General features: G+C 50.7%; 1 protein-coding gene across 1 annotated transcript; it reads left to right on the top strand.

The window, feature by feature from the left end:
• The first annotated feature begins 1,722 nt into the window (after positions 1-1,722).
• Positions 1,723-5,931, top strand: LOC124681234 (replication protein A 32 kDa subunit B-like). The gene is made up of 10 exons (XM_047216170.1): positions 1,723-2,055; positions 2,138-2,248; positions 3,009-3,106; positions 3,193-3,234; positions 3,319-3,396; positions 4,664-4,742; positions 4,842-4,913; positions 4,991-5,064; positions 5,374-5,442; positions 5,516-5,931. Exons 1-10 carry the CDS (start codon positions 1,903-1,905, stop codon positions 5,598-5,600), a joined length of 861 nt encoding a protein of 286 aa, XP_047072126.1. The 5' UTR covers positions 1,723-1,902; the 3' UTR covers positions 5,601-5,931.
• Positions 5,932-11,746: the final 5,815 nt, after the last annotated feature.

The following is an 11,746-nucleotide window of genomic DNA, read 5'->3' as shown; positions in this document are numbered from 1 at the left end:
TACCTAGCGGGGCCTTATCCGTATGTGTCTCCAATATATTAATTTTATTGTACGTTCTATTTTCCTATTCCGTGACTAACTTTGGTTTTTTCAATTTTGTTTTCAGGTATGGCAACTCAACCCACCAAGAGGAAGGAGGCTTGGGAGGGCAATGAGAAGGAAGAGTCCGTTTGGGAGGAAGCTGTGAGGACGGTGCGGAAGAGGGAGAAGGAAGAAGTTGCGAGGAAGGAGAAGGAGGAGCACGAGAACAAGATGGCCGAGCGTGACCGTATGCAAAGGGAGTATCAAGAATACATATGGAGCGAGAAGAAGAGGAATGAGAAGATCAAGGCCGAACGGGACCGTCTATGGAGGGAAAAATTCCAGAATAACTGGCAACTTGCTCAAATAGCGAGGGAGAGGGCCAATAGGATGCACCTAGAGGAGGTGGCTAAGGAGGCTGAGCGCATCAAGGAGGAAAGAGCTCAAGCGGAAGCTTCAAAGAGGGAGGAGCGCCACCATTTTTTCGACTCGGTGGTTCAATTGGCTCGTGACATAAGGGAGAAGGAAGAACTGACTGAAGAATCTAAGAAGAAGAAGGCGAGGGAGGAGGGAGCCTTTGCCACACAGTGATGTCCCTTTGGCTATGTTCCTGTTGTCGAACCTTTATGTTGTCGAACCATGATGTTGTATGAACCTTGATCTTCTCGAACCTTGATGTCGTTGAACCTTATTGTAATTGGAACCTTGATGTCGTCGAACCTTATGTGTTATTTGAACCACTATGCCGTGTCGTACATATTCTGTGCAATGTTGTATTCAAAACTGTTGCAATATGGTAGAATTTTTCATGGTTTAGCACAAGTCAATGTGTGGCGTCCATGGCATAGGCGCCACACTGCACTGTGTGGCGCCCATGGCGTCGGCGCCACACATGTCAACTTATATCAACATATATGTCGAAAACATCCGGGGGCTCCGGACGCTTAGTCCTTAGCCGTTTTGGCGACCCTGTTTGTGTGGTGCCCCACACTATACAGTGTGGCGCCGACGCCAAGGGCGTCACACAAACAGGATCGCCAAAACGGCTAAGTCCGTGGGGAATTGTCTTACATTATGTTCTGGGCAAACATAAGTGGATGTGTGGCACCCTTCAGAGTGACGACACACTTTCAATGTTTGGCGCCGATGGAAGCGGCGCCACAGATCCTGCCACACCAGACTCGAGCACACATCAGCGTCGACCGCGCCACATCGGATGGGCGAGTGGCGCCGCCCGCATGAGCGACACACAGTGAGGTATGGCGCTGGTGGAAAGGACGCCACACAAAAAGGTTAGATGTAAAATAGTTTCGCTGGAGGGTCAGTCTGTGTTTTTCTTTCAGAAAAGAGTTATTTCTATGTAAATCGGACTCAGCCAGTTGCGTATTTTAGAGCCTGTTTGGTTTCCAGCCACACTTTGCCAAGCCAAAGTTTGGCAATTTGGTATGTGTTTGGTTCTTGTCACACATTAGAGTTGCCACACTTTACTATTCATATGGCCCACTTGTCATAGAGTGAAATTTTTGCTAACTTTTACCATACTTTGTGGCTTCCAAAATCCTAACTACACTTTTATGGCTGTCACACTTGTCAAAGTTAAGCAAACAGGCCCTTACTCCCGACTTGACCCGACGCTGCTCCGCCGCACCACGGCCCCATCCACGCGGCGACCTGCCTCTGCCAAACCATCGTCGGGCCGCGCGCCGCTCTGCCATACCCATACCGACGACGGACGCGCGCGGCGGCCCAAAAATTCGTAACCGGAGCGGCGCGGTCTTCCCCCACACGATACAAAGCCCCCTTCTCCCTGCCTCCTCTCCCGCCCTCACCCCTCCCCTCCTCCTTCCTCGGCAAGACTAGGGTTTACCACCGGACCCCGCGATGTACGGCGCCGGCGGCCATTACGACGCCGGCGGCGGGCAGTACGACGGCAACGCCGGCGCCGCGAGCGCCAACAACCTCTTCGGCGGCGGCGGGTTCATGCCCTCGCAGACCACCAACACCCCGGAGGGCGGCGGCGGCGGCTTCAACAAGGTACCACCACCTCCCGACCCCTCCGAATCAATCCCCCGTTGCTTTGCGCCCAAATCTCATCACGCCTTCGTTTCCTGCGCAGGGTCGCGGCGCGCAGACGCTGATGCCGCTCACCGTCAAGCAGCTCATGGACGCGTCACAGACCAACGACGACAAGTCCAGCTTCGCCGTCAATGGCTGGGAGGTGTCCACGGTACGGATCTCGCATCGCCTCGCCTCTCCACTTCACGCGCTGCCTAATAATCTTGTACTGTAAAAAAAACGTTTCTTTGGAGCAGCGATTCGATTTTGTATGCTTGCAGTGAAATGCGAAAGGTTCTGATTTGCATTCGAGTTAGCAGAGCCGACCGAAGCCTTCCTGGGGACTAAAACCTGTCTCCTCCAAAAGTATCACCAAGAGGAACCGGATCTGTTATCGTACCTGTAGGCAACTGGATTAAAATTTTCAACATAGGACACTGGCCAGGCGTGTTGGTTTGGCTATGAAATGGGGAAAGAAACACTAGCTTCGTTAGTGTGCATATTGAATCTGCCCAAGTTTTGTAATTCCATCTTTTTCACTGCCCACATCCACCACCTATGACTAAATGACCTACACCAATGGCTCTCCTTTACATGCCATGGCTCTGCCCTGCTAAACACCTATGACAACTAGGCACTGTGGCACCCCAATTGACATACACATGGCCCCTAATTGCTAACAAACACTCCTGACTCAACCATTCAATCAGGTTGGGGCTGGCTGCAGTACAAGTGCACGAATTGTGCAGTTACGTGCTTATGTATCGACACGCCTTGAAATTTTGTGAAACGAACGGTGTTTTAGATAGGCTCAACTGCAGTTTGTCTTATGCTATTTCTGTGTAGTTACAAATGGGTTTTTCTTTGCGTACTTTGCTCCCTACCAAGAGCAGCTCCTTTCTTCTGATTGTTTTAATTGCCCTGAATTGCAGGTTAGGCTTGTAGGACGCATGTTGAATAAGAACGAGCGGGTCACAGATGTAACGTTTGTTCTTGATGATGGTACAGGCAGGATAGAAGTGAATCGCTGGTGAGATGTCTCATGTATTTATTTGGTCTTTCTATAAAATTTTGGACCATCAATCATATATATGTTGGCCTTTATTTATTTTTCAGGGAAAATGAGACGTCTGACACTGAGGAAATGAAGCTAGTCAAGTAAGTGTTAAAAGTTAACTTTCATTTGTTGGAAGATCAGTTTTGTATGCAACAAACTTGAGATCTTTGTACCTTTTTTTCAAGTGATGGCGACTATGTTATTGTCAATGGTGGTCTGAAAGGCTTCCAAGGGAAGCGTCACGTGGTTGCTTATTCCGTGCGGTGAGCACTTTAATCTTTGTTCTAGGATAGTTCATAATTGTTTTTGCCTGTTATGCTGTGGTTGACATTGAGGTGGATTAGGCCTTCCACAGCGTCATCGGTGCCCGAAACCTGAAAAGGTAGCCACCTCATCACCCATGCCCAGGTTAATTTTTGAGGCACCGCTCTCACAACGTAGGGCATCGATGGGGAAAAGATACTGGGACCCATTTGTTAAACAAGTACACGTAACTGCTGTGTAGAAAAAAAGAGAGAGAAGGAATTTACATCTGAAAGCTAAGAGATAATACTATTTTATTGGCTTGAAGAATTGGGCATCGGTTAGTCTACGTGCTCCGATGCCTTGAAACTTTTTTTGGGGCACCGGCCACACAGCGTGCGGGCACGGGCTATCGGAGCCCCAAATCCTTTGGGCACCGAAATTTTACAACGTTGTGGAGGGCCTTATGGAACTACCATTTGGCCAAATGTTTTGGCCTATTTTACTGTTTGGGAACCACCTTTTTCCTGCTGTTGTCGTTATTTTTCCATTGCAGATTATAGACTAAAGAGTGACTATATCTTAGTCAACTTGAGAAATTATTATATCTAAGCCTGAATATAGCAATCATTGATCCTTTATCGAATGGAAATTGGATAGTTACACTTCTTAAGTTGATATGCAACTTCAGGTTTGGAGATGTGCAATGCACATTTCTACAAATGAAGTTTCACAAGAGTTTTTGTGCAACTCTAGGTCCCAGAGCAACTTGGTTGACTTAGAAATAATGTTTTCTGGGTTGCCTTAGAAACAGCAAATATGTATTACATTAGTAAAGAACGGTGCACTTCAGCAACCGCGAACCGAGCCTTAGAATTTTAACGAAGTTTGCCGGATAAATATTTGGTCTTTATTGAACTATGTGACTACTTCAGTCCTCTTGCTTTATAAATCATAAAGTGATTTGTATTTATACAGCTTTTCCCTCTGCTATGAATAGGGAATAATAAAATATTGCAGTATGCATGCACAAGCATGTGATTACTGTACAAGCAACCAATGTATCGATATAAGATGTTGTAAAGATTAATCTAATGTTTGATTCTTTCTCATGCAAATGCATTGATATATTAGATTGAAAGTATTTTGTTATATGATGTGTTTAAAAGCAATAGCAAGATTTTCTGGGGTGATAAAGGTTGCTAACCTGGACTATGAGAATATTTTGTGCCCATTTGATATATGTAGCTACATTTTTCTTATATTAGTCTTACTATTTCTTGTCAGGCTTGTAACCAACTACAATGATATAACACATCACTTTCTGTACTGCATTTATGTGCATCTGGATCTTGCCAAGGCTAAGGTACTATCATGCCATTTCTAGGATTTTAGTTTTTACAAACTGAATAATATTTATGATTTCTTATGATGCTTTATTTATTTGGATTTTTTATATTGGTAGAGGTTGGCGTCTCAGCCCCAAGCAAATGCTAGTACATCAACATGGAACCAAGCTCCACTTCCTAATAATCAGGTGGTTTTGGGTACTATATCATCATTTTACTAGATCTCTCAAATTATTATCTAATGTTTTTGCTCTTCATTGTTCAGTCTGCATCTGGAAATACTGCTGGAAAAGAGTTAACTGATTTGGTCATGAGTGTGTTTCATGACCCAGTACTTGGGTAAGTTACTATGAATGATGTTCACATTGTGTTATTAAGTGCATTGGATTTTTTATTAACATTAATGCATACATAAATGCTCCTGAGTATGCATGTCTTTGGTGGAAGAAAGTTGCAGTATCATGTTATGCTTAGTGTTAGTGTCTTTTTCCTGTAATTTGTAGTACTGGTCCCTCTGCCCCCTCCCTCCCATGATCATGGTAGTTGCATACATAAGTTTTTGTACTTTATTTGCCTTAATATTGTTAGCTTTCCTCTCGTTTATAGAATGGGTAATGAACTAATAATAAGTAAATTGTGTTCCTACAGAAACATGGAGCATGGAGTAAGTGTTGATGAGGTTGCTAGCCGTCTTAAACTATCAGATGCAGTGGCCAGGTATCACCCGTTCTCATCTCTTCCTCTGAATTGCATTTGACATTCTTTTTTCATAATCCTGTTTCTTTCACAGGTCAACTGTTCAACATCTTGCTGATATTGGCAACCTTTATCCAACTATCGATGACAACCACTTCAAGTCTGCACTGAATGGTTGAATATGTTAGGATCCCTGTTGAGCTATTAAGATAATATAGGCACTTTCTTTGCGTAGTGCCTTGATGGTCCTGCAGACAGTCGAGACAAGATTAACTTAACAGCTAGGTTAAGTTGCATATCAAGTATTCGATGTTATGGACTTGAGTGGGTTACTTCAATGCCTCCAGCACATATATGCATGTGAGACACTGAGACCTACAATTAAGATCTTAGGGTCTGCATTTCGCCCAGGTAAAATGTAATGTCATGGTTCCGTTCAACTGGAATGTGTTGGTTCCATTCTTGTGTTTATTTTTACCAACTAGGTGGAATGAGTTGGTTCCAATTCTATGTTTGTGATGGAATGAGTTGAATTGGGTCAGCTCAGCTTTTTCATAGGAATGGTGAGCTTATCTCCCATATGGGCGTTTGAGTGTATTGCTCTTTGTACCATACTAGGAAATGTGCCCGTGCGTTGCATCGGGATAGCAAAAACCGAAGCACTGTAGTGAACCATACTTCGTGACACTTCTCTATTTTGGACAAAAACCGAAGCACTGGAGTGAACCATACATCGTGACACTTCTCTATTTTGGAAACATCGTCACCGCCACCTCTAGTTCACTCCACTACTTGAAGGCCTTTGCCTTCCTCAAGATATGGGAATAGAGCAAACAACGAGAAGTGGATATGGTGTTCGAAAGGAGTCGGTATGTGGATTGACATGATCAACCTAAATTGTTAGGGTAATTCGAATTTCAGGTTCAGATTTGATCCCACCTCTTTTTATATCAAAAGATGGTGTAAATGCTTTTGAGTTAAATCCATCAGTAGTCATGGAACTTGTTAAGCAAAATCAGTTTGGTCATCGTACAATGGAAATACAAATTTACGGTCACTGAATACGCATTGGAGCTTCACACACGGTCACCGCTCTCGACGTAGAGTAATATTTGTTGACATGGTGCTGAGTGGGACCCACAGTCAGGTAACATAGCAGGGAGATAAGAATACCCAGCTAAAGGCGGGCGTTTTTGCAAAACTGCCATTCCCTTCCCTGGCTCTCTCCAATGAATCAATGATCCCCTTTTGGCCTGAGCTGCTGACTGCTGCCGCCCCGGCCGATGCCGGCCGTCCCAGGCGAGGCTCTGCCTCAACCTAAAATGGAAGGAGAACTCGCAGGTGCTCTACAACCTCGTCAACTCCCACCCACTGGAGTTGCTCTCACTCACCATCCAGTGGCTTCCGTCGGAGTCCCTGGCCGCCGCCCGCTCCCACGAGATCGTACTCGGTACCCACACCGATGACTCCCCCAACCACTTTATGCTCGTGGTAGCCGTCCTTCCGCTTCCGTTACTGGATGCGTAACGGCTGGTTGAGGTAATGTCGTGCCAGATGCTCCTGTGTTGTTTCTTATAACAGATTAACAGCACTACAGTTTAGTGAATTGGTCAAAGGGCAGTAACCATACTCCTAATGCTTTTGAACACATATCAACACATAGCAAATTTGTTGTTTTCTTGGCTGCTGCTACTGACGCATCCATTTCTTCATCCTGTTGCCAAATTGATGACATGACTAATTGTAAAAACCTCTGCTAATGCCCCTGGACCCGCTAAAAATCATGTTATATAAGTTAGAAAACAAGATGCCATTTATTGGAGTATAACACGGTCTGCAAGAGAGATTATGTTTAACAAACATAATTGTTTGTACCATGACCATAGAGATTGTCTTAAATAACATGTGTTTTTCTGAAAATTTAAAATACATCACCAGGAAGCCCAAAAGCAAAGCAGCCAATCAATGCACAGAAGTACATTCTATATCAACGAGCAGGCCAATACAGACCACCGAACAATCAGCTATTGACATCTCTGACATTCTAAGAAGCTATGCTAACCACTTAACCATATGCTATTTTCTACAGATGTATTAGCGGTCTTTATCTGAACTTTGTTACTCTGACCATATAGAACTCTGGGGTTAGATGATTTCGTGTATCCTGACGATGTCATCTTGTAATAAATTTTCTTGAAACCATGGAGATTACACCTTCCTAATTTAGCTCAGTACCTTCCTAATTAAGCTTGTTCTTGAAACCATGGAGATTACTCGTTAAGTGGTACCAAGAATTCTTACTCGTGCTTGTTCATGCTATTTTAGCTTGGTTCTAATCAAGAAGCTGAGGTTGATTTGCTTGGTTTGATCTTATACTGCAGTAGAAGTTCTACTGTAGAGATTCTATTGCATTTGTGATTATATCTGAGACGTTGTTATTAATATTATTTTAAGTACCTCACAGTTTTGGCTCAATTGAAATGATGTAGTATCTCAGAATAGTATATCATCTTTTTGCGGTGAAGCATTATATCATCTCACTCCACTGAACATTTTAGATCGACTTGCAAAAGCTGAAGCTTCAATCTGTTTAAATGAGTTTCAGACTTTTTAGAAGAGCTGAAACATCTGCCATTTGGTAACCTGCTTGATGCATGTGTATTCTGAAACAAGAACTGAATCATGCATGCTATTTATAACCTGATGCGCACTGCTCGTCTTGCATATCCTGTTGAACAAGACAGGGCTAGGGTTAGCCGTGGGGGCTCAAGCAGGTGCAGGGCAGCGTCGAGAAGAAGGGGAACGGGAGGAGGTTGAGGCGGAGCCTCGCCGGAGAGCTGTCGGGGGGAAGACCCCGGGTAGGGCAATGGACGCGGAGCAGCCGGCTGGCCACTGGCTGGCTCGCGGCAAAGGCCGACTGAGGAGCAGCCGGCTGGAGCCGTGGCTGGCTGGTACGGAAGCCGGCTGGCTCTAGGTCCTAGTCGGCCTGGCTACGGCCACCAATGCTGTAGCTGGGCCGGCTTCTACAAGCCATATCCGACTGGGGGTTTGTACCTCAGACCGACTCGAGGCTGGCGAGTCTTGCACTAGAAGGAACCGGGTAGGTGGTCCGGGTTCGTAAGTCCACGCTGACTTCATCTCCCGTAAAGCGCGGGGCACTGTGGAGCAATAGTGCCACGCACCGGACAGGCCATCATGGCGTACGTCGATCCGTACTGGCTACAGTGCTTGATGGCGACAGGGACACTTCCTCTCCATACCTCTGACTTCGGCAGCCGGATGGGACAGGCCATGAGGCCTCAACGGCTACTGACGTCAGTGCCTCGGGAAGGAGCGGAAGCCGGAGCCGGCCAAGCCGGCCAGTAGACTATAGGGTCTTTTATGTAAAGTGCCGGTGCCTATATAAGCCGCACTACCCCCTCTCGTGCAGGGGATCGATCACTCTTACTCCACTTCCACCCTTAGCGCTGCCCTGTGAGAGAGACTATCGTCTTCCTTAGCCTCCCAGGAGCAGCCGGACACAGCTCTAGGAGCAACATTGTATTGTGTGATCATCATATACACTCATAGCAGGAGTAGAGGTGTTGCCTCCATCGGAGGGCCTCGAACCTGGGTACGTCGTCGTGTCGCTCGTCCCCATACCCGCATCCGGATACCGTCGTGAGATCTCCTAGGAACCATCTTCGTTAGCCACCCTATGGCATATGTCGTGACGATACCACGACATTTGGCGCCCACCGTGGGGCCTTCAGCGTCCTCGGACGGTGTCTTCATCCGGACGGGCCTCACCATCACCACCGGCGAGCGAGTCGCTTCAGGCTTGATCTGGAGATTCGGCTCCCTCGACTGCGTCGGCCGACAACGCTGGCTGCTTCGCCGACCGGCCCTTCCTAGCCGGCGGCAGCGTCATCTCCTTCGGCGGCCACGACGTCTACGTCGGCACCGTCGCACCGCCGCGCTACCCGCGGCAGGTGCTGCGCTGCGCAAGCCCTCCTCCGCGAGCCGGCGCCAGCAGCGCTCCCGCCAACCCCGCCGTCGTGCAAGTCATGATGGCTGGCGAGGAGCCCCCCATCAAGTCCACGCGCATCCGCGGCCCCAACCTGGAGCGCAACGTCGACCCCAACGCATCCGGCTCGGGCCCGAAGGCGCCCCCGCCTACATCCCGGCTGGACGAAGTCCGGGCGAAGCTGAGCTCTCCGCTCACCGCAGGCGGCGACGCCACCACCGTCGAGGCGGACCTGGAGGCGCATCGCCAGCTCCTCCTCCAGCAGGCTGACGAGCTGGCCACCACCAAGTGCCAGCTGGCCATCACCCAGCGCGAGTACGACCACGCCCATGGCTTCACGCCAGGCGGCAACAACCCCAGCCGAGCCGGCATGATCCGCCGGCGAGGAGGCGGCCTAGGCGCCGAGATCGAGCGCGACGGCGCGGAAGCGCCGGCTCCATCCACGGAGCTACCCGTCTACAACACCCCCTACAAGAACATCCTCGCAGCCGAAGCCGCTGCGAAGGAGCTGGCCCTCCTCGAAGGAGAAGAGCTGCGCCGCCAGACGCAGCGCGTAGCTGACCTGTGCCGGGCTGCAGCTGAGCAGACCAAGGACCCCAGGTATGGTGCTCCGAAAGCTCCTCCCGCCCGCGCTGCTGCAGGCAACAGCAAGGACCCCCACAGGGACATGGCCGAGTCCGCCTCGCCCGCACCAAGCCGGCGCAAAGACTCCCGCGCCACGCATGCAGGTTCAAGTCGGACAAGCCGGCTGGACAGCGGCCATAGAGGCCGCAGCCGGCCACCGCCAAGCCGGAACCAGGAGCATGACTCCGAGCAGGCGGCGCCAAGGCGCCAGCACAGGCCGGCCCCAGAGCGATCCGGCACTCGCCAGCCGGCACGTTCCCGGCTGGGCCCCCGCATCGAGCCCACCGACGCCAGAGACCGCCTCGATCGGCTGGTCGAATCCCGCATCGCGGAAGAAGAGGCGCCGGCTTGCCCCAAGTGCTTTGGGCCCCGCATCGCCAACGAGCCCATGCTCGACGGCTTCCGGCCTCCCCGCGACACGCCCAAGTACGACGGCACCGCCAAGCCGGAGGACCGGGCTGCAGGACTACTCCACCGCAGCCGGCATCTCCAGAGGCAACAAGCGCTGGGCGGTGCGATACTCCCCCCTGATGCTGGTCGGCTCCGCCCGCACCTGGCTCAATAACCTGCCAGCCGGCAGCATCAACGGCTGGCTTGATTTTGAGGAGGCCTTCATCAGCAACTTCACCGGCACCTACCGCCGGCTGGGTCGCCCCCAGCAGCTAGAGATGTGCAAGCAGGGCCCGAACGAGACGGACCGCGCATACCTGACGCGCTGGTGCGAGATGCGCAACTCCTGCGAGGGCGTGCACGAGATCCAGGCCATCAGCTTCTTCATGGGCGGCTGCCGGCCCAACACCATGCTGTGGCACAAGCTGCGCCGCAGCGAGCCCAAGTCCATGGCCTCCCTCATGGCCATTGCCGACAAGTACGCGCTGGCTGAAGAAGCCGACAAGGCGCCGGCTGAACCAACGCCGGCTCCCTCCAGGCGGGACCACCATAAGTCGGCTGAGCACAAGCCGGCAGACGGCGCCTCTCATGGCAGCCGGCGGGACAACTACCGCGGCAAGCGTCACAGCGACCAGCCGGACCGCCGGTACGGCTCTGCCCATGTGGCAGCCGTGTCAGACAACGCGGCAGGCGGCAGCCGCCGCCAGAAGCAAGACCGGCAGTGGAAGCCGAAGTACACCTTCGAGCAGATGCTCGACTCGCCGTGCAAGTACCACAGCGGCAAGAACCCCTCCAACCACACCACCCACAACTGCCACTTCATGAAGCGGCTGACAAGCGGCGAACCTCTCCCGCCTCCACCCCCGCCCCCTCCAGCCGGCGGGCCGGGTGGTCAAGCCGGCGCAGAGAACGCCAACCTCGAGCACCACGAGGCTAACCAAGTGCACCATGGCCGATATCTGGCCGAAGATGCCACCTACATCATCTTCACCTCCGAGCCCGAGGACAAGACGAGCCAGCAGAGCCGTTCCCTCGAGGTCAACGCGGTCATACCGCCGGTCCCCCAGTACCTAAACTGGTCAGAGCAGGTCATCACCTTTGATCGCCGCGACACACCGGCTGTCCTACCGAAGCCGGGAAGCTACGCCATGGTCCTCGACCCCACCATTGGCACGACCCGGCGCAGCGTGCGCTTCTCGCGCGTCCTCATCGACGGCGGCAACAGCATCAACATCCTCTACCGCGACACCGCCCGCAAGCTAGGCATCCAAGAAGCCGAGCTGCGCCCCACCCCCACCGTCTTCC

This window comes from Lolium rigidum, unplaced genomic scaffold, assembly GCF_022539505.1.
Source record: "Lolium rigidum isolate FL_2022 unplaced genomic scaffold, APGP_CSIRO_Lrig_0.1 contig_36984_1, whole genome shotgun sequence".
NCBI classification, from domain to species: Eukaryota; Viridiplantae; Streptophyta; class Magnoliopsida; order Poales; family Poaceae; genus Lolium; species Lolium rigidum.
The sequence above is the reverse complement of the archived record's forward strand: the minus strand, read 5'-3'. Positions and strand labels throughout refer to the sequence as shown.